The following is a 27,547-nucleotide window of genomic DNA, read 5'->3' as shown; positions in this document are numbered from 1 at the left end:
TCTTCTCTTAGCTGCATGGATCAGTTCAGAACTGACAACAGAGATCTGTGAGGTAGGGTGGGCTTGAGATCACCACTACTAGGAATAAAAGCTCTTTGCCATGTAGCAAGAGAAAAAATGAGCTTTCTTCAACCCTCAGTGTCCAAAAGGACCTTGTAATATCAGGATTTTTTTGCAGTGTTGACAGCTCATGAAAACTTTAGGTGAGATGGGAGAGAAAGGAAGGAGAGCGATATGGGTGTGAAACTCATCTCTCTACAGCATTATGACTGGTTTTGCTTTGTAATATTACAAGGGGATGATAGGCAGAAATAGGAATAACTTTTTTTTGCCCCGCTCAATAGAGTTGTAATTATTCCAGTCTCAATTACTGCATCTTACGCATGTATGTGGAGTTACAATTTTTGTTCTTTCCCTTGTTTGCCAAGAGGCAGATGAGACTGATTAAATATTTGACATGTCTTGGAATCTTTAATAGAGGAAGGAATGCAGAAAAGCTTAAAATATTTAATGAAGAAACTTTGCTAAATCTGTATGCGAAGGCATGGCATGGGGATCGTTTCCAAGTCATGAAAAAGCTTTTGTTTAAAGGCATGTGAGGAGTAGCACACATAAATTCAAAGTGGTTTCCCAAAATTGTAAATCGTACTTCAGTGATTACATCCTGCTATCTCTAAGTGCTGACAGAAGAGACAAACTGGTACAGAGGGTAAGTCATTGTCTCAGTCTTAATGAAGGCTCTTGCTTTCCTTGAACTAATTTCAGCTCTAGACAGCTTCACAAAATTTAAAAGAACGTAGGAAGGGCTGCACCAGTTCCGATTCAAAGTCTAGACCATCTTGCATAGACTGCTGTCTTCAACAGCATCCGTAAGCAGATGCCTAGGAAGAGGAGGAGTAGGGCAAGCGTCCTCACCTTCCCCACTCTCCCACCCCTTCCAAAAAAATCTATTTTCAACTATTTTCTGCTCGCATGTTGTTCTGAATGTGGTGTCTTTTGATTTAATAAGCCCTATTGGCTCTCTCTTCCAAGTCCCAATGCAGTCTCTCCCTGAGACCCTGTAAACTTCGTGCATCTCTAACAACTTTCAGCAAGGAGTTTCATAAAGCTACTATTCATGTATGAAGAACCACTTTCTTTTGTTTGTTTTGAACCTAAATACAAATTGTGTTGTCACACTGTGGTTGGCTGGACTATGTCTAATACATTCTGACATAAAGCTTTTGAAAAATGTTATGTGTGCATAACTTGTAATAATAGCTGCAGCCAGTCTTGGTTTAAAACCATCATTTGTTTCTGGAAAATACTTTTTTTGTCTTTTTTTCTTCCATGTGGGTACTAGGTATTACAGTTAAAAGCATTGTTCGTGGTTGCTTTAACAAAGTTGAAACATTTTTTGTTTGAACTAGTTTAAACCACTGTTCTAAAAATTCTGTGTTTCTATTTGCAGTGTCTGAGCAACACCCCTCCTCTTACAGAATACTTCCTCAATGATAAATACCAAGAAGAGCTGAATTTTGACAATCCTTTAGGAATGCGAGGTGAAATAGCAAAATCTTATGCAGAGCTTATCAAGCAAATGTGGTCAGGAAAATACAGCTATGTTACCCCAAGAGCATTTAAGGTCAGTAGGAAATTTAACCTGAATGTACAGTGTCAGTTTTGGTTTTGTAGTTTCAGTATACAAAACTTGAAATATGCAAGAATAAGAATTTAAAGTAATGTTCATCAGTATGCAGTCTATTCATTTAACTGTTAAAAACCCTTGGAATGTATATTTAAATAAGTGTCAACTGTGCTTTGGTCTCTGAGAATTAGTTTTGGCTTCCTGTCTCCATTGAAAAGCTTATCTTTTATAACTTAAAAAGTTTTTATAACTTCATAAAGTTTTACCTTTTCAACTTTCTGCTGCAGCATCTTGGAATTAATTAAGGTACCAGAAGTGTTTGTATTTATGTTTTTTAGACACAAGTGGGACGATTTGCCCCACAATTTTCTGGTTATCAGCAACAGGATTGTCAAGAGCTACTGGCTTTTCTGTTGGATGGATTACATGAGGATTTGAATCGAATTAGGAAAAAGCCGTACATTCAGCTGAAGGATGCAGATGGGAGACCAGACAAGGTAGTGTTTTTGGTGTCGATCATCTTCGTTTTATTCAAGGCTATACATTGCAAGATACCTCCACATGATTGTTCACTGAAAGGTTGGGACACTGATAATGTGTTGCTTTTCTGGAAGAGATTTCGACTGGATTTTCTGGAAGAGATTTTTACGACTGGAAGGTCGTAAAATAGAGATCTTGTTTAAGTACCTGTGTAAATTTCTGTTCATTTGGAAGATAATTGCGGGGCGGAAGGTTGTTAAGGCTTTAAGATCTTTATTTTCAATTCAATACTGAGTTCAGTTGGAGAAACAATTTCTATTCTGTTGTTCTTTTATTCTTATATCTACAGGATGCAGCGTTCTGTCTCTCTATGGTACTCTTACTTAAGGGAAACTCTACTAGCGTTGAGCTACAAGCATACAGATAACTTCTTTTGTTACGAGTATGAGTTACTTCAGATGGAATTTTCAGTTTTATTTGCTTATGTCTTGCCCCAAGCCACTTGAAGTCTCTCTCAGACTATGTAATTAGACTGACAGAATCTCTGTCCTAGGAAAAGCCTACATCTTTTAACTATCAGGTGATCCTGATAGTAGTAACAGATCTTACAGGGTCCTTTGGACTGAGATTTCTATGTTTAGGTGTAACTGAGAATATTCTATCAAGTGCTTTTACTAATAATTCTCACTATTCATTTCCTACTACTTTGTCATAACCCAGATTGTGCTTTAATTACAGGTGGTTGCTGAAGAAGCCTGGGAAAACCATTTAAAAAGAAATGATTCCATCATTGTAGATATATTTCATGGCCTTTTTAAGTCCACCCTAGTTTGTCCTGAATGTGCTAAGATATCTGTAACCTTTGATCCCTTTTGTTACTTGACACTTCCATTACCCATGAAAAAAGAACGCACTTTGGAAGTTTATTTAGTTAGAATGGATCCACTCGCAAAGCCTATGCAGGTAAGCCTCTTCAGTTTATGTACAAAACTCCTGATTCGTGTGGCATTAACAATGAACCTGAGTTTTTTTACATATTTTAAATTTATAAGTACGGTAGCAAATCCAACAACCTTTAGTTTTTGGTATGTATTCTGAAGTCCCACTTAGAAAACCCGAAGAAGACTACACAAACCTTCCTACCTTTCTCTCAGTTTCAGTGAAGATACTGGTAATTTCTTCATGGTTGTGTTAATAAGGCTTCTTAATGTTTAAAATGTATGCTGTCCTTATTTTTTTATTTTAGTGTTGCTATAATGAATTTTTATGGTTATAAAAAAAATATTTATACACTTAATCCAGACCTAATTTCTCAGTTTCTTAGCCTCAAAAGGGAAATACTGGCAATAAGTGGTGCAAAAAAAACCCCCATGACTAAATATATTAGGTAATTGTGAATTCTTCTGTGCTATCACTTGGTAGTCAGAAGAAAAAAATTCAGATGAGATTTCTTTGTAATGAGTATCTCTTTTTTGCCTTTTTTAGGAAGGGTGGTATTACATACCTTAGAATGGCATGAAACAATGTACACAGGCTATGGTAACAAAATCATGATTAAATGGTTCTAGCTCTACCTTATGGGCTAAGGAAGGGTAGGTGAAATAAATAAGACACAGGCAGTCAGGCAGACTTGCAAACAAGCTTTAAAGCCTGAAATCAGAGTAGTATAAGAAGGAAGGTGGGGGGACAAAGGAGTGTTCTCAAAGGCAATGTGAGTTAGGAAAGTCAAAGATAAAGGGACATGTAATAACTAGTGGGAGGTGAGCCTGCTAGAAATTTAATTATTTGTGAGAACAGTTTTGCACAACGTCCATGCAGTAGTTGAAGATGACCTGTATGACATGTGAAATGGTTATGCGGGAGTGAATAGAGTTTGGGAAGCGTACAGGTTCAGTAGATCTTTTGTGAGTCTAAATAGCTATAAGACTTAAGGAGATACCAAACACATGCTGTACTTGGCATTTAATTACAAAGTTATAATAACTTATTTCTTATTAATCCTGTCTTTATTTATCATGCAAATAACAGGTAATAGTTCTGTGTGGAGTTTCATTACAAACTGCAGGTGTACTGCGCTAAGGGAAGCCACAGAAGGGTTTTCTTTGACTGTTAATCATCAGGCTCTCTCCCAGCATGTGAAATTAGAATTCAGTCCTTACCCATTGCCTGCCATTGCTTTTTTTTCCTAGGAATACTTTATAAACAACTTGTGTTGTATTCCAAATTTAAGAATCTAGTCAATAGCATGGATATTATTTAAATACTTTTTAAGTAGGTGCTGTTGAAATATAAATCTAAGTAATTGGTGCTGTTAGTCTGCTTATGGAGAAAGTAAAATAACGTTTTAAAAAAAATATTGTATAAACTAACAAATGTAGTATTCAAAGTGTGTGTGTTTGTATAAGTAAAGTTGTGAAGATTACTGCTACATTTTCAGCAGCTGTCAAGAGTTTGTGTTAGTTGATTTACATACTTTACACCTTAAGTTCAAGAATCTGAAAGAAGTATGCTGAATATGTGATAAGTTGTTTGGGTTTTTTTGCGTGTTTGTTCTCTTAAGAAATTAAAGTGACATTTTATTTTTTTTAGTACAAAGTAGTTGTTCCCAAAATTGGAAATATATTGGATCTTTGCACAGCGTTGTCAGCTTTGTCTGGTGTTGCTGCAGATAAGGTAAGAGTAATTTCTTATATGAAGCATAACAATGAACATTTTAATGCATATTGGACCTGATTTAATGATGTATACTCTGTTTTCTTTTTAGATGATTGTTACTGATATATACAATCACAGGTTCCACAGGATATTTGGCATGGATGAAAATCTAAGTAGTATTATGGAACGTGATGACATTTACGTGTAAGTACAGATAACACGCTTCATGTCTCTTTGCAGTTTTAGTTATTTGCAAAAGACTAAAAGCTAGACATAAGGTAAAGACAAATCTTAGGGGGGGTATTATTTTTTAATTTTTCCTCTTTGTAGCCTTTTAAATGACAGTTATCCTAAGTATTTCTGATTGTTTTTCTTCTAGATTTGAAATTGCTATCAACAGGACAGAAGATACAGAACAAGTTATAATTCCTGTTTGTTTAAGGGAAAAGTGCAGGCACACTAGCTACAGCCATAGTGGTTCTTCACTGTTTGGTCAACCTTTTCTCATAGCAGTGCCTAGAAACAATACTGAAGATAAACTGTATAACCTGCTGCTGCTAAGAATGTGGTAAGGTTATCGTTTAAAGAAAAACACGTCTCTTATGACTATTGCTAATGGTTGGAATCAGTAGGCACTTATTTTTACATGCATTGCTAGCAAACTGATTAAATTTGAGTACTTAGTCTTTTATTTGCTTTCTGTTAAATATATTAAATCTAAAATTTTAGCCACTTAAGATGTGAACTAGCGTTGATTTGAATTTGATTTTTTGTTAGCATGACATCATCCAAAAATTGAGAAGAAAGTAGAGAGTCAGTCTATGTTGTCAGTTTAGGGGAATTAATTCTGCTGTATTTATAACTTTTTGTTAGGGCTTGGTAAAATGGAAATGTTCTGCCAATTATTCTGCTATTGTTATACCTCCTGTATCTACTGTACAAGTTTGTATACTAATTTATGTTGTGAAACTACATGGTAAACACTTTCTGAAACTAGACTATAATATGTGTCATTATGTGGAAGAAATTAGAATCATATAACCTCCAATTTAAATTTATGCTTCATTTTCTGTTGATGTAACTTTCTCTGTAAGTGAACCCATGTATTTTTTCATGTAAAAAATAAGATTAATAAGCAGTTAAAGAAGTGATTTCTGGACAAACAGAGACTAATACCAAGAATCAAGTTGTATAAAATCAGTTAACTGCCAAGAACGTAACACCATAGACGAGCACAATTTCAAATGTGCCCGTAACAGTAGACATGTTAGGCAATAAAACTATTAATTCTTAGTAAATCAGGAAGGAGTGCAGGATTTGCTGTAACCGTTTAATTATCTTGCTTGAACAATGTAAATATGTAAAATCCCTTAATTCTAACTGTTGCTTTAATTTGCTGTTTTTAGCCGATATGTAAAAACTTGTACTGAAAGTGAAGACACTGAAGGATCCCTACATTGCTGTAAGGATCATGGTATCAATGGTAATGGCCCAAATGGAATACATGAAGAAGGATCTCCGAGTAAGACTGGAATATCTAAGCTTTAGTATTTTGTGTTCAATTTGAAACTGAAGTTAATTCTGTAGTGTCTTTCAGTTATTTTTACTCTACCTCATTTCTTCCTCCTTATTCTTCCGGTGGCTTCAGGTGAAATGGAAACAGATGAACAAGATGATGAATCCAGCCAGGATCAGGAACTTCCTTCAGAGAATGAAAACAGCCAGTCAGAAGACTCAGTTGGAGGTGACAATGACTCTGAAAATGGATTATGTACCGAGGATACTTGCAAAGGTCAACCACTCACGGGACACAAAAAGCGCTTGTTTACATTCCAGTTCAATAATTTAGGCAATACTGACATAAACTACATCAAAGATGATACCAGGCATATTAGATTTGATGATAGGCAACCCAGGCTTGATGGTAAGTCGGGGGAACAGGTTGGGCAACGTTTCATTCTGATACTTTTTTCTGACTCCAATTCCATAGAATAGTGTTTCATTCTCTCTGTGTGCTATTTGATATACTTTTTTTCCAATAGTAAATTCTGTATAAATAATTAGTTACTGTAATTAACTCTTAGAAATGCAGAAATTGTTTGTGCGTCAAATTTTCATCTTAAATTCATGCTAGCATTGTTTAATTCATTTTGAAGAGTGCCCAAAGTTAATACAATTTCATGTAAAGCAAGAAATAATATTAAGAGACAACATATTTTTAATCTTAGAAAGATCTTTCCTTGCTTTGGATTGGGATCCTGAATTGAAGAAGAGATATTTTGATGATAGTGCAGCAGAGGTAAGCTGTTTATGTTGCTCCACTTTCCAGCACTAATAAAACTTTAATGTGAAAAATACAGCTTAATTAATGTGACATAAGAGTTTGTAAGTCTTCCAAAGAAGAAGCTAGTACATCTTTTTTTTTTTTCCCCCACATTACTCGTAATAAATATGTTGTCATAAATAAACTTCATTTACACATCTAAGTAATAAGCAAATCTGAGGCTTACTAATTTGGAAGTAAATCTGAAGCTGTGAAAACTTTTTGCTTGAATGGTTTCTGATCAGTTTTTCCATATATAGGAGCTTTGTAGTTACTGTTTGTAGTAAGACGACATCACTAAAATGAGTTTTGTTTCATTTGTTCTCTTAACTCAAGAAATACTTCTCTTTAGGATTTTGAAAAACATGAAAGTGTGGAATATAAGCCTCCCAAAAAGCCTTTTGTGAAATTAAAAGACTGCATTGAGCTGTTCACAACAAAGGAAAAACTAGGTGCTGAAGACCCATGGTAAGGACAAAAAACTAAAATTATATTCCATGGTGTATTTCTCAAAAAGTAGTCAAAAGCACATTTAAACATTAACAAAGATACCTATTTGATTTCTTAATGGTATTTCGAATCTTGTCATTTCAAGCGTAGTTGAAAATTCTCAAAATTTTTTCTATTTTGATCCATTGCTTTACTAAAATGGTTACCATACAGAGAAGGTTATATTTGTATGGGAGACAACTAATGCATTCAGAATTAGGAGGAAGGTAGCTCCATAAAATATTCTAGTCTGTGGGCTGTGATCCACAGTGAATCAGTGTTGCTGTGCTAAATCCAATGCAATGGTTTAAACAAATATTCCTTTCTGATACTAGAAAGGTGGGTGCGTACTGAAGTTTTTTTATGCAAATATATAACTTGCCTTGCATTGATATATGAAATAGGAATGCACTTAAACAAAGGGTCTGTGGGGTGAGGGATGTCTGTAGTGAGTAGAACCTCTCAAATTTGTGTTCCAACCATTAAGTTTTTGGCAAAAACTTTGATTCTTGGTTCCTCCAAATTATGATTTGGAATCGTACCGGAATATTCACAATTGTAGGATGTTCCTGTAAGGTCCTTCTCCAGGAATTTCCTAGCAGATAAGAATCCTTTATCAACACCCGAAGCTCAGAATTAAGTTTGAAAAGAGGGTCTGCCACTCTTTCTTTTGTGAATACTTCCCAATTTTGTCACCAGAGATTCTCCTTTATTTGGGCGGAGGAGGGGGCTGACTTACAAATTTTCATTTTTTTTCTGGGTTAGCTAGATTATACAGTGCTGGACAGACTGTTTGAGATACCATATAACTCAAGTGCAGTGAAGCGCTTCCATTTTTGCAGCACATTTTAAGCAGAGTATTTAAACTACAAAATACAATTACTGCTGAAGTCAAGCAGTTGCTACTAGATACATCTTAACAGAGGTCATTAATCATGTTCTTTCTTCAATTCTTGGGTCCCCACAGGTCTAAGCTATGAGAGATCATCATCCCTAGTCCAGTGCTATTTGTATTCCAGATATTCTAAGCCAACTGGAAAAACAGTTTTTCAATTACAGCCTACCCTTACAGTTCTCCTAATTTCTTGTTTTCTTCTGATGTTGCCATGTAAAGACACCTGTGCAGTCTTTTTTAATTAGGGCTCATCCCTTTCTTTTCCTAGATCTTTACTAGTTAGATACCAAGATGCAGAGTATGCGTTGACCACGGAAGAGTTGCTTCCACGCGTTGTTCTTGCTTACCTTCCTCCCTGAGCCTTAGTTCTCGAAAGATTCAAGTATGCATTGCAGGGAACAGAAATATACGTCACAGCCTGTTTTTTAGTAAGGAGTTTTTTCAGGTTCCAGTAGTCACTGTTACCTGGTTTTAGTGGTATGTGAGATGGACAAATACGGAAATTGAAACTTGGAAGAACCACAGTTGTCTGTTATTTATGGCTTTTCATATAGTCAGTTTTCCTGAAGTATTTTCATAAGGATTTCTCTTTTTTCATAAAATGTGAGAAAGCTGTGTTTTAACTAAAGATACAGGGACTAATGTAGAAGACAAGAATCCTGTATTGGGGGGTGCTACTTTTGTGTTTAAAATGCTGTTGAGCTTCACTATGAGCACGCTTGCACACTAGCACCTCACATTTTAAACTGGAAAGGATATCAGTGGCAGAAGATGGAACTTGTGAGTGTTTCAGCTTTTGCTATTCAGTTCATCCCCTGTTACTGGCTTTCTCTATGGTAATGTATTTTAACGTATATATGGACTGCAGTTACTTAAAATTGATTATTTTTTTTTTCTTTTAGGTATTGTCCAAACTGTAAAGAACATCAGCAGGCTACCAAGAAGTTAGACTTGTGGTCGCTGCCCCCTGTACTGGTAGTTCATCTAAAGCGCTTTTCCTACAGCAGATACATGAGGGACAAGTTGGATACATTGGTTGACTTTCCAATAAAGTAAGAAACCTAAATATCTTGGTGCTAGAAGTGTAAAAGTAGAAAAAAAAGTAGAAAAAAAGTAGAAGTTTACCTGACTAGGGCACTTTTTATCCAGCAATTACGTAAAATGGTTTTGTTCTTAGCTTCCATGTGTGGATCCAATAAACACCGATGACAAAATGCTTGTAGGGGAAAAGTATGAACTTGGAAAAATAATAATAGTAGATAAGTATGAAAGAACTTTATTAATAGTTTTGGCTAAGATTACTGGTTCCTGTTTCACTCCTCACAGAGAGAAAGAAATGCACCGTCAGTGTAGTCTGGGGTGTGTGGTTTTTTGTGGGGAATATAAAGTAAAGGGCTAAAAGACCACCAAAATGCGAAATGGTTAAAAATATTATTAACATGACCTTCTTTTGGTTGTTTTTTTGTGTTTTGGTTTTTTTTGTGTGTGTTTGGTTTGTTTTTTTAAACAGCGACTTGGACATGTCAGAGTTCCTTATTAATCCTAATGCAGGGCCTTGCCGCTACAACTTGATCGCTGTATCCAACCACTATGGAGGAATGGGAGGAGGGCATTGTAAGTTCATTTCAAATATCATCATTCTACGTGTCAGCATCCTTTCCATGTTTATTTTGATTTAAGTACTGATCGCTTTGAATCAATGTCATTTTTTAATGGCCAAGGGACAATATTTTCATTACCTTGAAATACTTTCACACATATTCTAACACAAAAATCTATTTGAAATGAGCTTTCAAGGATAATTTTAGGTTCTTTTCATACTTCTAGCCGTGCGTATTGTGAAAAGAGAAAACGTAAGAGCCCCATAAGAGCTACTGTACTCTTAAAACTGACTTTGTCTTACTTGTCTGTGGTTTTGTACATGGCGCATCTTGTTGAAAGAAGAGAGAAAAATGAGAAAGTGACTGAGGGATTTTATTTTGACTGTCTTTTCTCACTATACATTCTCTTTAGTAGGGGGATGTTACTGGTTAAGCTTTCTTTACTTAAAAGTGTGACAGTATGAGTCAAATAGTGATAAATAGGTTTTAGTTAAATGTCAAGTGTTTGACAGTAACAGACTCTAGCAACTGCTTGTATTACATCTATGAAGATACAAAGTCCTCAGTCATTGTACTTTTTTGTCCTAGATACTGCTTTTGCGAAAAATAAGGATGATGGAAAATGGTACTACTTTGACGACAGTAGTGTGTCCACTGCATGTGAGGACCAAATAGTGGCAAGTAGCTTTTATGTTTCTAAAATTGGGACTGTTCATGATGTTTTCTTCTTGAGGGAAGAAAAATGAAGAGTAAATCATGAACCTGCCAATAAATTCGTAGGTAGTAGTTTGTGTTCTTTCAAAGGACAGTACAAAACAAAAATGGTTTGCTCCGACATGCAAAAATAACTGACATGAAAGCTTTGGATTTCTTTGTAATTTTACCTTGTAGACTTGGAAGAAAAAAAAAAAAATAGGATAACTGGGATTGTGAACGTTTTGTCTGGAGTCTCACGAGCACTTTACACTTCTGTCTTTTACAGTCCAAAGCAGCGTATGTGCTCTTCTACCAGAGGCAGGACACGATCAGTGGAACTGGCTTTTTTCCTCTTGACCGGGAAACTAAACAAGGTGCTTCAGCTGCCACAGGCATCCCACTAGAAAGCGATGAAGACAGCAATGAAAACGATAATGATATAGAAAATGAAAATTGTATGCACACTAACTAATGGAAGAACTAGAAGCCATAAAAGAGACTTTCTTCCCGGGGATACCTATTGAAAGAGTGAAATTGCCCACCAAATTAAGAATAAAAATCTGAGATGGGGAATTTCAGATAACAGAATGTAAATCTTTATTACATTTTAACATGTGCAGTACTTGAAGTGAAACAATAAAAACTTAAACAGAAATTGTCTCTAATGCATTTACAGTCTTGTATTCACAAGCTATATATAGGAAATCACAAATAAACCCCTTTTAAGTTTTCTGCTGCTGTTCTGATGGATTATGTTTTCTTTTGTTTTGGATGTGAGTTAATAACTAAAATGTTAAATCTGTGGACTTCTGCCATTTATTTTCTTAGTACTGCAAGAATACTACTGCCAAGTCTTGTTTCTGGATGAATATGTACATGTTCCTTAGGCTGTCACACAGACTATAAGTAAAAATGTCATAAATATATAAGCAGTAGTTTTCTTGAAAGAGCAAATTTTTGTTTCTCCCTAAAATTAATTACTTTTTCTTTTTTAATTCGGTCACAATAGAAGAAATAGCTTGAAAAGGTGTTTTAACCTTTTGTGATATAGTTGAGCATCCAGAATATTATGTTCATCTTACTGCTGCTGTGGAACAGGTTCTGGATTTCATGCTGCATTAACAGAAAGTTTTTTCAATTAAATGTAAGTATCCTTTGTTGCTTGTTGGAATCTACTCTGCAGACATAATTCCTGTTATCTTGCTTATAAGACATGCATAATTTTAATCTGGTGTCAAGTCCAAAATTTAAAATTGTGCTGTAAGTTCTCTCTCCCCAGTTTTTGTAGTTTGACAGCTTGCAAACTACTCTGTAATAGGGTCAGAGTTAATAGTATTCTGTATCAATAGTAATGACTGTGTATCGGGCTTAGATGAGAATTTTTTCAATATAACCTGCCTTTAAATTGTTTAAGAACAAAAGGACTTTAAAGGTAGACCTGGTAATTTTCTTTGTGTGTTCCTGATGGAATTCACCATAGCCTTACCGCGTATCTGAAAAGGTAACTAACTCATTATAAGAGAATTGGCATTTGCATGTTCAAGTCAGAACCTGTACAGTATATAAGGCATACAAACTTTGAATTGGATTTTAGTTAACTAAAGGGGTCCAGGATGCCAAAATAAGTGTGACAGTTTGAAACATTTTTTAATTTGCTGCTTTCCCTTTGATCTAGTTGGAAGAATGTATTGTTGATTTGTATACAATACTGCCTTTGAGAGGGGCTCTTCAGTGCAGGGGCACACTTCACATATCTACTACCTGGAGAATTGCTTCGTGTCCCACTGTTCAAACGAATAATTTAAAAAAAAAAAAAAGTGAAAAAAGCAAAAAGTATGATGTTCTTCACTTGAACTAATCAAATACAATAGGTTATAAATTGTGTATTGTAAATAAAAGTTCACTCTGTGAGTGCACATTTTGGTAAATTATTTATTTATGTTAGCATTAAAAAGTTTAAAAAATTGCATTTGACCAGGATATAAATGAGGTATGTTGGACATGGCTTTGCTTTATACCTTGATATTAAAACTGGTGTTTCATCCTGGTATTTTAAAGCTGCTTTGAGGTTTTTTTTTTTTTTTAAATGTAAACTAACCTCCTGCATGACAGAGGTTAAAATTTTGTCTGCACTTGAGTTCACTTGGGTTTACATTTGAAATGCGCATGTTTATTTATACAGATTTCAATAAAGCTATTCAAGGCCTTATTTAGTCTTCCATTTTCTTACAAATTCTTTTCCCACAGTGTTTGTGTAATGGGTAGTCTTTGTCTAAGACTTACATTATCGGTGACAAAATGGCTATTTAATGACTAACACAGAGTAAGATTAATAGTATTTTTAGAAGATAGTATATAAAAGGGATTCTCTCCTGTTGTTGTCTGGCCGTGAAAACATTTATAAGGCTGCAAAAAAATTGTTCATTGTCATAAAATCATATTACTTGTTTTTTAAAAGTAATACTGTAACATTAATTAATCAAATGGAGAGATACTAATTCTGAGATGGTTGGCGAAATGAGGCAATATATTTAAGATTAGACAAACCTATACAGTGGGGGGGAAATGAGAAGTTTTTGGCTTAAAACCTTGTATTTCGGTGTGGAATACAGTAACCCAATGCAAAGTGAGGTACTAAATAGCTTGTGAGTTTAACTTGCGTATTTTAATCAGAGCACTTGAGAGATGAGATTTATCTGTGAAGTAATCCTAGAGAAGGGATCATCTCTTTGAATATTCAAACACACACACAAAGAGCCTCCCGACAGTCATACCCTCATTGATTTTTCCCATATCACGTTGGCCTGAAACTTCCTTGGGAAAATCAGGAAGGAGTAAAGGTTTGACTTACCGAAGTCTTGCTGGGGAGTTTGTGGGTCAGAGCTTTAATATCTGATAAGTTGGTCTCCTGACGCCCTTCATTCTCCCTTTGAAAATGCATATATCATGTGTATGTATATATATACACACACATTTATATACACATACGGGTTCCTGTATTTGAAGGAATGTACTTACCTACTAATAGCTGGATCATCCAGAGAGTGTTTAAAAGCGTATTGATCAAAAGTAACAGGAAAAAACTACATAGTTTCTAAATTTATTTTTTGTTATTGCTAACATGGCTTCCAAGATGACACACACTAAGTTTGTAAGCTTCCTAATCAGATAGAAAAATCAGTACCGTTTCCATATGACTGTCTCAAAGGTTTCTGGGAATGCAGCCAAGTTGTGAGTTTCATGAAACTGTTACGTATTCACACACAAGATACGATAATTCATCCAGTGTGGACATGCTTAAAATTAAAACTACAGAAAGCATATGATTCTTTACAGTGTCTGTCAAAAGTTACTGTCACTCAACTAGTCATTTAAATGGAGAAGAAAGAGGGTTCTAACATCTCTTCTTACGATCGTGTCTGATAAAACCCTACAGTGTGCTTGCTTTTCTCAGTTACATTGAGAGCAAACTTTTTGATGGCTCGAAGTATTAGCATAAACCCCAAAGTGATAAGATACGGTTCACCTTGTTAAGGTGAGAGTCCCAGAAACAGCGGGAGGCAGAAGACAGCTTGTGATTCCCAGTGACTCAAGGGATTTTGTGACAGCAACACGAAGTGTCAAGCCTGTCTGGGGGAGAAGGAGAGGTGAAGAGCTGCTGCCCAGGACCTCATGTTTCAGTTGGCTTCAGACAGCCTTCTGGATGCCTCGGTGCAGATCAGTTCCCTGATCTCTTCTATCATCCACTTAAATTACAGTCCTCCCCGCCTTCCTGGCACACCAGAGTGAAGTTTGCAACTCACAGTGGAGATGACAGATGAGAAAAGCTGCCAGCTGTTCCCCTGCCAGGTGATGTAGAAACATCTCCTGCACCTACAGCGAGTTGCTCACGGGAAGGCCACAACCCCTTCCAGCTTCCCCAGCAAGTTAGCGCTGCGTTACGGAGTGCAGTGTCTTTTTTAAGAGTTTTGAATTCTTCAGAGGGAAGTCAGTATGGGCAGGGCAAGCAAAGAAATTAATTGGCAAACCCACCGGTTTTCCTCAAAAATTATGCCACCTTTGATGTCGGACTCGGCAATTTCAGGGCATAGTTTCTCATTGTTTCTGAGTACAAGTTACTTGGACAAAAAATCACTATAAACATAGCGAAACAATTACTATATTTGATAGGATAAGCATATTCTTAGTCCGCAGGATATTGCTCTCTTCAGATTTTTTCTTTTTCCTTGAGGGGATAAACTAATTTTGAAAACAGTTCCACTTTCTTAGTTCCACCATTGCAGGCTCTGCTGGCACCACGTGCTTCTGAGGCAGGCAGAGAGACCTCTCTTACTGAAAAGAAATTAAATCTTGAGATGAATGGAAACCCCAGAAGAGTCCAAATGTGATAAATTTATGACCGATTATCCCATTAGCTAGGGAAGGAACGGGGTTACTACGTGCCAGGTAGCGTCACCCAGTCACCCTGGGTCAAATACTGCAAAAGCTGATACAGGACTCCAATGAAGAAGAGAATCAAATAAAGAATTCACATCAGTATGGTTTTATGAAAAGCAAGTTTTGTTATTTGAGGGAGGCAGTAATTGAAAAAGAGAGTTGATACAGATTAGAATATAGGTGCACCTAGAATTATTTAACTGCTTGGCACTTAATTATCACCTGAAGTATCACGTTACTCTCATCAAAACATGGGTGTTAGGCGGTATCGCCCGGCTCAAAGTTTAGGAGCCAACCAACGATCTCAAAATAGTTTCCGTTGGGAAATCGCTGTGGAATAGGGGTGCTACTGGAGAAGTTAGTGGCGCTTGGCCTTAAATGAATGAATGCATTCAGTGTGTAAAATACCCAGTTCACAGCTACGGAAGCTGGAAAGTAGTAAGTACCCCTAAATCCTGTGCAGCCCCGATGGACAAGCAATTCAGCAAGAGCTGCCAATGTGAAACGGAAACTTCACCTTGGATACAAAAGGATCCTGGTAAAATACACCATTTGAGTTACTACCTTTAAAAAGTTCACATCATAGAAAAGGAGAGACATCATAGAAAAAAAGTTACAACCCCCGAGGAAATACATTTGCACTAACACATAAATTGTTTTCTCAGAAAAACTCCTCGGAAGTGCCTTAATTTGTGCCCGATACCTTACAAGGAGGGAAATAACTGTATGCAGGGGGTATCAGAGTAGAGAGAAACATTCAAAGAACTAGCAATTCAAAACTGAAACCAGACAATCTGAAAACAGAGAGACGTGTGGGAGTCTTTTCCACAATTACCTTTTAACGAGGAGAAGGAAGATCCCAGCGGAACAACCAGCAGAGGCAAGTGGTGGGTGCTGTGTTAACTCTGGGCTGGACACCATCCCTGGGCTGAGGAGGGAGGCAGCCGGGGACGTGCGCTTGGCCCTTCCCCTGCCAGGATGGAGACTTAGTCTGAGCCATCTGCCTCGGCTTTGAGAGCTATGAATCCATAAATACCCTGTTCTCTTCAAAGGAATGTTCTCCTCCCTCTTCAGACCTAATGGCACCATTTAAAAATCACTTAAAAGTTTTGAATAGAGGCCTGAATCATTAATACGGGAATAAAGCCCATGCTCTCGTTTCATGGTAGCAAATGATATGATTTTTTTTTTTCCCTTCCTGCACCACAGGTACTGACAGATCAAGCTCACGAAACCGCTCCAAATCCCATTTGAACGACCTCTTCAATTTGTTGTCACTTCCTCAAAGAAATTCTTCCCCCTGGTTACTGCCTAAACTGAAACACACATTTGCCTTTTCCTTCACTCTTTGTGATGCTGGAAGAGCATCCCCGCTTTTCCGTGGCAAATTGTGTCAAAGCCCAATGACCGGTTCAGACGCGTCCCTGTTGGGAAATGCACGGTTCCTCAAAAATGAAAATTAAAACCTATACATTGTGCAACTGAAACAAGGTCTGCAGCTGGCTGTGGGGGCACCGAGGCGCTTTCCAGACCACAAAGAAGGGTGTCTGGAAAGAATTCAGATGAGCTGTGCTTGTTTCCAACATCTGCCAGTGTTATAAAATACTTAACTGTGCCGTGGGTGTTGTGTGAATGTGAGCGTGTCTCTCAGCTGAGGAGAAAGTCTGCAAACAGAAGGGACAGTAATTACTGACTCCGTGTCATCTACATCTATTAAAAACAAAGAACATCCCTCCTGCCAGCTCAGGCTTTTGTTTCTCCGTGATACAAAATACAAAGTTTAGGACTACTCATATGGAACTGGTTTCCTTGGGCAGTTTGCTGAGTTAGAGGGAAAGGTATTTGGATCCAGTTTGAGCCCTGCTCCCCCCATTCCAAGGGGGAAAGAGCAGCTTCCATAAACCCCAATATAATCCAGCTGCAAGCGAACAGGTCCGTGGAAGTTATGCAGCATTGTTACTCTACAGTCGCGTGTGCCAAATCTAAAACATATTAGTCACGTTGACTAATTTTGCATTACCCAATAGCTGCTCAATGAATTCAATGCAGTGTCTAAATAACCTATTTATTTGGTGAGACTGACATCCTGAATACTTTGCTGTGTATGACGTGGATCCTAAACGCAACCTGTAGAGCTGAGACCCAGATTCAGACCTATTTCTCGGAAGTGGACTAGGACTGTCGATAGCAGCACTTTGATTTTCACACCTTTTATTGTTAAAAAATTCTCTGCCACCCATGAGTTTCTGGCCTCACTATGTGAATGGTTTTTTGGTTTTACTGTAAAATAAAATAATTTATATACTAAAGTTTTTTTGCTTTCTAGATTCTCAATTTAAAAAAAATATTGCGAACATTTTAGATTAATGAACTACAGTTGGGCAATAGTCAACGGAAATGTTTTGATCAAGCATAAGAAAAATATTCAGATTTCTGATGCCTATAATACACAATAATCACAATCAACTGATGGGATGGAGACAACAAAACTTTCTTCATAAAATAGCTTGAATTGTTGAATTAACTTATTTTTACACAATTAAAGGAAATTAGATGTACGGGTTGATTTTGGCATAGGAATGGCTCACCGGTTGTCTTCAGGAAATGTAACCGTAGACATTTCTGTAATAATTCTCAGATAAGGTGGGCAAGATTTAAAGATAAGTCAAAAAAGCTTGTAGAACTGCTTGCTATGGGAAGCCTTTGGTTACCCTCTCTCTCTGATATTCGGATTTCTGTTTGGTTAACATCATGCTCAGTCTGACATTGTCATTTAGAAAGCTCATTTTTATGACATAAATTGTTCCTTTAATATCAAGTGTGATGGATTATAATGTCCCCATTTCCCCAGTAGCATTTGACAATATTATTACAATTTGACAGACAAGATATTCTTTCTGTGAAATAAAAAGCCTACATAGACATACCAACTTAATTTATTTAACCAATAAAAATCTTCTCAAAATTTCTGTGAACCAATGTGCAGTTAAAAATAAAAGGAAACAAACCAGATTTAAGATTTACATTTCCATACTCCATTCCAGAACAAACACATCAAGCAATCCAATGTGACTTGACGCATAAGCAATAGAACTGATGACAAAGAGGAAGAAATTCTGCAGAACTGTGGATGTATGTAAAAATGATGAATCACAGCTAAGACAAGGGCAGGAGTATGGAAAAGCCTATGCTGCATGAATAGAAAAGATGAATGTCATGAGAAAGTAGCTGTAGGATACTAATAAGAAGGTGGTAGAGAATTTCAAATACATTCTAAAAAAAGCGGACTCCTTTGTTTTTAAAAGAAAGCAAATACTGCAAAAGTCACTAACAAGCAACTGAGAAATAAAACCTTTGATAGATGTGGGTTGCCTTGTGGGGAAAGAAAACAAAAGTAATTTAGTTCCTAGCAATGGATTTAACTTCTTAGTGAAAGATACAGAAAACCACCAGAAAGCAAACAATCTAGAGTTGATTCTAGCCCTTTATTAGGACATTTTTAAATAAGACATTAATAGAAGACAAAAAAAAATATTTTCTGACATGAGTCCTCACCTAATCATTATCTGGTAAACTGCAATTTATGCATCCAAGGATTGAAAAATGTCTTGAGAGCAGTGGATGTGCAAATAATGTTGAGGAACAGGTTTAGAAAGGAAGGCTCCAAATGTCCTGAAGGGGGGCAAGGGGGGGAATGAAGTGTCAAGTTCTTTGAAACCCTACTGTAACTTTCCGTAAGGCTGGTCCTGGCTTTCTATGATCTTGTCTCCAACAAAATAAGACGTTTAAGCCCACCAGATATTTATATTCCCCCTGCCGAAGTGTGGCTGAACTGGTCAGGAGCACAGCCATTTGGTAAAGAATTTGTCAATCCTCAATATATGTTAACTGCTAATTTCATAATTAAATTGTTTATCAAACCTTCTTGGATCATGGCATGGTTTTGTTCATTAAGACTGGAGCACGGAAGTAAGGCCCCTAGAAATAAACAGCCAGAGGAATCTACTGATGACCATGCTGCCAAAGGGAAATAAGGTCTCAGACTGGCTGAACAAGTTTCACATCCCACTTAATGATCCATTCAGTAGCTCCAGGGCTTGGCGCTCAGCTGGAACGGCCAGTGTTCTGACCTGGAATTTCCTATGCCCCAGACAGCGGTTGGCCAAGAGCACATCCATGCAGTGGCGTGAGGAGGCGGACAAGCTCATCCACTGTGCCCCAGGAGTGGGTTCCAGAAAGGGGCTCCCATTTGTGAAATACTGAATACAACTTCTAGAAATGCTCCCAAAATACCAGTATTAATTATGAAATTGCCACATATACACATCCTTGGATATGGACATACCAGCTTGCACATGACCCAGGACGTAGATACATAGTATGGTATGGTATGGTATGGTATGGTATGGTATGGTATGGTATGGTATGGTATGGTATGGTATGGTATGGTATGGTATGGTATGGTATGGTATGGTATAGCCCTGCTTTACTGGGAACACATACTCACATGTGGAGGTGATCTATATAGTTCATTTTACTACAAATTTTACATTTGGCTCCTGACAACTAGATTTCTTTGTCTGTCTTCCAAATTCCCTGAGAAAGTACGTTCATTCTGTTTATCTCTTTTGACTCAACCTGAGTAACAAAATTTCTTTCAGAGGGCTGCCTATAAGCACAGCCACACGCAGCCATACAAATATTTATATCGAGGGCAAAGTCCTCTGGATGAAAGAAGAGGTCTATAATCTTCATAAAGCCACAAAAATGAGTGCAACATAGAAAGTAAATCCAGGCCTCTGTACCAAACAGTTCTTCGTGAGGATCTCTTCCGTAAGAAACCTCTAATCCTTATGCTTTATAGAAAGAACCGCCTGTAAAGTAACGGAGGGGTCACACGTCAGTTATTTTTGGGAACAGTTGTGCTGGAGGCTCTCAGAAGTTCCTGGCCGTCCTGAGTCTTTGCTAGGCTGCTCTGAGCCTAGAAAACGAAAGCTACCAATGAAGTTGGTCACGCCGGCAGCGTAGCCATGGCAGGGTGAGAAAATAACACCGATGTAGTGCACGGGCCTCCGTGCTACTCACGTGAGTATAGTGAGCATATCTATTTTTATAACTAATTTCTGCATTTTCTAGATATGACAGCAATGCCTGATAGGTAGACAGAGGCCACCCCTAATGCAAAGGACCTGACATCCATTCAGTCGATGGAAACTCTCCCATAGTAATGGTATCACTGGGCAGCCCCAGGGCTGCAATCTGGAGCAATTATCTTAAGGAAGGATTCACCGGAGCCTGGGGGACGCATCCAGCGGCTTTTCCTCTCTGCTGCAGCAGCCAAAAAGAATTCTTTTTTACGCAGGGAAACACCCTTCTCCTCTCTGATGTTGCTTTGTGATTAATAGATTGTCTGTAGGCTACTAGGTGTCTGGAAACATTTCCATAATTTTCATACAAACTGAGGAAGAGATAAAAAGGAAATTATTAAAAAGATGTAGGGAGGTTTTTGGCAAATACCTGAGAGCACAGCAAAATAAACAGACCACAGCACAGTGTATATTTCTGACATTCTTGACAGGCATTTTTATGTTATGCATCCTGCAGTCAGAACAAGATACTCGGGAAATGACTTCTCCTGAGAGTGCAGCTGATCCACTGTCCACTGCAAGAGCTCAGGATCAAAGAACACCGCCTAGACTCACAATTATTTTGCTTCAACACATCTATGCCTTCATTTCTAAACCAAAACTCCTAATAACAGATATGAAGACTGCAGTAAATCCTGATCAGAAGCGCAACATCACTGAAGTTTCTTCATCCGTGCCCCCAGGCTGTGCTAATTGTTAAGGCGGTGGCGGGGACGGTCAGCGCGGGGTTTTTCAATGTAAACAACTGCCAAGCAAAATCTCCATCACGGTTTTGGTATTTCCTACACTTGGCAGAAAAACAACATATCATGAATGCAGTGCGTTACACACCACGCAGGGAAAAAATCACAGGTGCTGCCTGAATAGATAATTCCATGATCTAATAAATACTATTTATTGTGTAAAGGAATGAAAGGCAGATTCAGTTTAACACACAGAGTAAGGGTTGTTTCCCAGGCCGGCCACACACTTGCTGTGTTAGTTAGTTAATGTGTCCTGACTCATGCTCAGTTGTAAGTATGAAGGGTATGGGAGCTGCTGATAAGATGTTGTGAATATCGTGTATCGGTTTGTCTGTTGTTACACTGCTAGCTCTGAGACAGCAATAAATTAATTCAAGCAGTGGACAGCAGTTCTTTTTCAGAAAAGAAGTGAACAGATTCAGCTGATTGAATTACCAGTACTCGAAAGGGCAATAAAAAAAAACAAAAAAGCAAAACGAAAAACCTACAACCCACTGCTTTGAGAAACTGTTTGGACAAGATTCAAGAAGGAAAAATTGGAAAACCAGATTTGCTGACTGGTTGCACGGGAGTCATGGAAGCATCTAAGCCTCTGGGTGAGAGATTTGTGTGTAGGCCCAGAACTGATCGTACTGTAACTCAACTGGGAATCTTTGCTGAGTATTCAGTACGTGTCACAGGTCTGACATTTTGGGCATTGCTACTTAACATTTTTGTCAGTGACCTCAAAGATAATGTGATGCAATTACTGATAGCTTGCTAATGACAAAGAGGATGATTCACTGACAGACAGCAGCTGGGATTGCTCTTTTAGTTGACTAAACAAAATAAAATGTGTATTAACATGCAACTATACAAGCAAAACGTGTACCACCATGTAAATATATGCTCACACCTATGCAGAAAGGAACACAGGCTAAATTCACAAGAAGGGGAGTTCATGCTGGAAAATGAAGTATTTTTCAATTTGCTGGTAGATCTAACTTCCTCATACAGCCACATCCTAAAGGAACAAGGGCTTTGCTTCCATCCCATTAAAAAAAGGATACCAGGTACTAGAGGGAAGGTTATCACCTCTGCTTTTAACCCATTTGTGGCTTCAACAGAAATACTGTTTTGCCCAATTTTTTGTGTCCACAATTTAGGGGAGCTTTTGAAGAGTTCCCATAGTAAACCATGCCTACAGGGCTTCTTTGTGCTTAGTCAGACCAATACAATGCATAGGTTTTTACACAGGACTACAGGAAGTGTTTTGTGTTAATCCATCCCTCACTGTCTTTAAATTAAGAATTTAACCTTGCCTTTTGATATCAGTATCTACGTTCCATCCACTATGAGGCAAAATTCTCTCCATCGTGACTCTTACCTCTGCAGTGGAAAAAACCATCAGAGATGTCTGCAAACACCTTTATGTGACCACAAAATTGATGATATTTTATATCCTGAAGTTTGTTTAGTACTAGTACTGTGTATAGATCCATATCAGTTACAGAGGTATGCAGGAGTGTTAGTAAAGTGAACTCGGAGGAAAAGCCACGATTCTTCTCATTGGCGTGAAACCAGTTCATTGCCACAGTGAAATCTGATAGCTTTGCCCCTGAATAACGTGGCGACAGAACCCTGTTCTCACATTCAAAGCCTGCATCTGCCCACAGCTGTCAGCATGGACTAGAACTAGGAGTAAACACCTCAAATTAATACGGCCGGATGCTATCCCGTGTTTAATCGAATCAGAAGGACTGACGCACATCATTTGGCATGAACGTTGGTTCCAAGAGGTAATTTAATGAATCACAATAGGTCTCCTGAGCATTTTTGTTGGTAATTAGGGCCATAAAGCTATAGGGAATGATTTCAATCACCCACTGTCCATTGCAAAATAACACATAATTTAATAACAAAGCAAACAACAATATAATCATTGCAGTGCAATACAAAGTTAGCTTAACAGCTAACCAGCATTTTTAGCTTGCTAGTCAAAAACGTGCTCTCAGAGATGTCCACAGACACAGCTCCACTTTCTGACTCAAAAGCAACTTGAATGGAAACTGGGGCATTTAAGACATACCAAAAGATGGGCAAGCACTCTTACTCAGGGTTAGGAATACAGGCAATAGTTATCTATTGCAATGAAATGCAACTAGAGGAAGTCACATTCACAATCAAATCCATGTCAACTAAAATTATCTTGGCCAGTTTAACTGCTGTGGATTAGCATAACTAATAAATCTTTTACAAAAACTAATAAATAGTTTTTAGCTTTAACTAATAAATCCTTTACAAAAGGCATACATCAAAACAGTGAGAAAGATTATCTTGTGTTTAAGAGACGCACCCGAAATTCAGGCACGTGTATAGTTCCCAATACTCCTATTCAGCAGATCTGAAAGAGTCTTCAATTCTCCAATCACCTGTGTGATTCGTTTCCAAACCCATGAGCAATCCTGCTGTATTGGGCTGGCAACGCTGAGCAGACTGAGTGTCAAAGCCAGCAGTTGGAAAGATATGTATGATAAATGTAAATGATAAAAAGTGATGTATGCAAATAGAACAATTTTTAAACTAAGTCACTGAGATTTAATTATCAAACACAGAATGGCCTTCAGAGAAGATGGAGACTGCACTTGACCTAAAAAATCCCTTTTAATTAACAGACATGTTGCTTATTACAGTAATTCTATACACAACTTCCTAAGATCCTGAATTACAGCAGGTCTCACCAAATTCCCAAGTGCTCTGCTTGGTTCAAAAAATGTCACAATGTATAAACAGAAATGATGTGATACTAAAAAGTCACAATAATCTCTAGTTTAGAAGCAGATGAAATTATCCAGAATACACTGTTACAGTATTCTACAATTAATTTTGCAATCCAGTACCATGAGTTGGCTACTATTACAACTGTAAGTCCAATTTTTTCTGATATAGCTAAAGCAGGGTGCTGGTAATCTGCAGAGAGGACAGTGGATGACTGAAAGCTAAACACTGGGCATCATAGCAGACAACTGAAGAGCAGCTGTGAAACACTTTTTTTCATGCATTTCAACAGACTATTAAATCTAAGATTCTATACTGTAATAAGACGACAAAACTATTTTAAGAATCAAGAATATTAATATTTTTGGTTTATGAGAGGAGTAGCATATGGTCCTTTTTTTCCTGATCTACAAAACAGAGCACTGAGAAAACTGAGATTAGTGAAAAGGGTGGAATGTCAGCCAGAAATAGGTTTAAAAAAAATTGCGTATGTTAGACTTAATAGAGGTAACAGGGTTGCTGCCAAGCTGTTACAAATACGGAAAGCCCATAGCATGCTCCCTGTTCTATGCCACTACATATGTGGAAAAAGAAAAGACAGGTACTCAGCAGGTACAGGCTAACATGTAAAAATAATTAACATAATGAAATAATCTGCTTTTTCTCAAGAAACGATCATTTTACACAAACAGTATAAATTACAACACAAACAATACAAAACAAAAACCATTTATAGAATCACAGAATTATAGAATGGTTAGAGTTGGAAGGGACCTTAAAGATCATCGAGTTCCAACCCCCCTGCCATGGACAGGGACACCTCCCACTAGAGCAGGTTGATCAAAGCCCCATCCAGCCTGGCCTTAAACACTTCCAGGGATGGGGCATCCACAACTTCCCTGGGCAACCTGTTCCAGTGCTTCACTACCCTCACAGTAAAGAATTTCCTCCTAATATCTAATCTAAATCTCCCCTCTTCCAATTTAAAACCATTACCCCTTGTCCTGTCACTACATCTCCTGACAAAGAGTCCCTCTCCGGCTCTCCTGTAGGCTCCCTTCAGATATTGGAAGGCTGCTATGAGGTCTCCTCAGAGCCTTCTCTTCTCCAGGCTGAATAACCCCAGCTCTCTCAGCCTGTCTTCGTAGGGGAGGTGCTCCATCCCTCTGATCATCTTTGCGGCCCTCCGCTGGACCCGTTACAACAGGTCCATGTCCTTCCTGTGTTGAGGACTCCAAAGCTGGACACAGTATTCCAGGTGGGCTCTCAGGAGCGCAGAGTAGAAGGGTAGAATCACCTCCCACGACCTGCTGGCCACACTTCTCTTGATGCAGCCCAGGTTGCGGTTGGCTTTCTGGGCTGCCAGTGCACATTGCCTGCTCATGTTGAGCTTCTCATCCACCAACACCCCCAAGTCCTTCTCCTCAGGGCTGCTCTCCAGCCATTCTCCACCCAACCTGTATTTTGCCTGGTATTGCCACGTCCCAGGTGCAGGACCCTGCACTTGGCTTGGTTGAACTTCATGCGATTTGCACAAGCCCATCTCTCAAGCCTGTCCAGGTCCCTCTGGATGGCATCCCTTCCCTCCAGTGTGTCGACTGTGCCACCGAGCTTGGTGTCGTCAGCAAACTTGCTGAGGGTGCACTCTATCCCACTGTCCATGTCTCCGACAAAGATGTTGAACAGCACTGGTCCTGGTACCGACCCCTGAGGAACTCCACTCGTCACTGGCCGCCAATTGGACATTGAGCTGTTGACCACAACCCTTTGAGTGCGGCCATCCAGCCAGTTCCTTATCCACTGTGTGGTCCATCCATCGAATCCATGACTTTCCAATTTTGAGACCAGGATGTCATGCGGGACAGTGTCAAACGCTTTGCATAAGTCCAGGTAGATGACATCTGTTGCTCTGGCCTTGTCCACCAAACCTGTGGCAGTATTGTAAAAGGCCACCAAATTTGTCAGGCACGATTTGCCCTTGGTAAAGCCATGCTGGCCATCTCCCATCACCTCTTTATTTTCCATGTGCCTTAGCAGAGATTCCAGGAGGATCTGCTCCATGATCTTGCCGGGCACAGAGGCGAGGCTGACTGGCCTATAGTTCCCTGGGTCTTTCTTTTTTCCTTTTTTGAATATTGGGGTTATGTTCCCCTTTCTTCCTATTTCTTCCTAAGAGGTGTAATAGTTTATATTCCCAAATATTTATCACTACTGTTATTAAATATTTTTACACAATCCTTAAAAAAAAAATCCTACAACAACAAGTTGTCAATTTTACTCAAATGCAGTAACCGGCTACTCCCTCTGTACTTTTACTTCAGAAGTTGGCCTTACTCTGTGAGGAAGAGCAGACAAATTTACTGCTATGGCTTTGATTAAAAAACCCATCATCTATCCTTCATATAAGTTAACTTATCGGGCATTCACAGTCTGAAAGCAGGCCCCCGTCCAAACTGAATATTTACAGTAGTCTTGTTTGGTTACACAAAACAGTAAGATTTGCAGGAAATTAGTGTGTACATACAATCTAATACATACTAATTAGTTTGTTTTAAATGTGATTAATCTCAATTCTTCTTACTTGTCTCACCACTGTTAACAGGGAACTACGGCCATATGACAGTTTTCCTCATCTTCCTCATTTTGATTACAGGGATAATGACAGACAGAATGCTTTAACTCCAGATGTCACATTCAGACAACTTCTACCCAAAATACTTGCTCCATTTTTGTAAGAATCACAGAATGATATGGGGCTGGAAGCGACCTCTGGAGATATCTACTCCAACCCCCCTGCCAAAGCAGGTCCACCTAGAGCAGGTTGCACAGGAACTTGTCCAGGCGGGTTTTGAATGTCTCCAGAGGAGACTCCACCACCTCTCTGGGCAGCCTGTTCCAGTGCTCTGCCACCCTCAAAGGAAAGAAGTTCCTCCTCATGTTTAGATGGAACTTCTATGGACAAGTTTGTGCCCATTTCCTCTTGTCCCGTCACTGGACACCACTGAAAAAACACTGGCCTCTTCCTCTTGACACTCACCCTTTAAGTATTTATAGGTGTTGATCAGATCCCCCCTTAGTCTTCTCTCCTCCGGACTAAAAAGCCCCAAGTCCCTCAGCCTTTCCTCATAAGAGAGATGCTCCAGGCCCCTAATCATCTTTGTGGTCCTCTGCTGTACTTTCTCCAGCAGTTCCCTGTCCTTCTTGAACTGGGGAGCCCAGAACTGGACACAGTACTCCAGAAAGGCAGTGTTATAGAACAGTTTACTGACCCTCATTTCACAAGAGATTTCAATTGTTTTAATTTAGGTAGATGAGTAGATTCAGGGACCACCAATATGCCCACAGCTCCCCATGTACAGTAAATACGTGGAAAAGTCCAATCAACAAAAAGGAAGTAAATCGTTAAAGCTTACCTAAGAAATACCTATGCATAGTCAATAATTAATTGACTCATTCTCCTAGCAAATTATCCATGTTTCTTATGAAGGTATTTGGATGTGTCTGTGAATTGCCATCAGAATTGAAGACCAGAATGGAAACACTTAGACCAGAAAGTCCTTAGGAAAACGCTTATTGGTTAAGCACGTAAATAGTTCTACTTAAGACAACAGTCTTGTATTTTATTTTTTTTTAAGTAAGCATATAAAAATCAAAGCTTTTGAGAACACGCATACCAATGAATTTTGAAAGCGTTAAC

The 27,547-nt window shown here is 38.3% G+C and overlaps 1 protein-coding gene across 3 annotated transcripts in view; it reads left to right on the top strand.

The window, feature by feature from the left end:
* The window catches only part of USP15 (ubiquitin specific peptidase 15), a 66,625-nt gene extending 53,651 nt beyond the window's left edge, over positions 1–12,974 (top strand). For all 3 annotated transcript variants that reach the window (XM_074168270.1, XM_074168272.1, XM_074168273.1), the window contains 14 exons: positions 1,451–1,624; positions 1,966–2,124; positions 2,846–3,070; positions 4,697–4,780; positions 4,872–4,966; positions 5,142–5,330; positions 6,169–6,284; positions 6,411–6,686; positions 6,991–7,061; positions 7,438–7,553; positions 9,372–9,521; positions 9,980–10,083; positions 10,659–10,747; positions 11,053–12,974. In XM_074168270.1, the coding sequence (XP_074024371.1) occupies positions 1,451–1,624; positions 1,966–2,124; positions 2,846–3,070; positions 4,697–4,780; positions 4,872–4,966; positions 5,142–5,330; positions 6,169–6,284; positions 6,411–6,686; positions 6,991–7,061; positions 7,438–7,553; positions 9,372–9,521; positions 9,980–10,083; positions 10,659–10,747; positions 11,053–11,238 (2,034 nt within the window). In that variant the 3' untranslated portion in view covers positions 11,239–12,974. The remainder of the gene's footprint in view (positions 1–1,450; positions 1,625–1,965; positions 2,125–2,845; positions 3,071–4,696; positions 4,781–4,871; positions 4,967–5,141; positions 5,331–6,168; positions 6,285–6,410; positions 6,687–6,990; positions 7,062–7,437; positions 7,554–9,371; positions 9,522–9,979; positions 10,084–10,658; positions 10,748–11,052) is intronic.
* Positions 12,975–27,547: the final 14,573 nt, after the last annotated feature.

Source organism: Numenius arquata, chromosome 2, assembly GCF_964106895.1.
Source record: "Numenius arquata chromosome 2, bNumArq3.hap1.1, whole genome shotgun sequence".
NCBI lineage: Eukaryota > Metazoa > Chordata > Aves > Charadriiformes > Scolopacidae > Numenius > Numenius arquata.
This window is presented reverse-complemented; position numbering and strand designations above follow the sequence as displayed.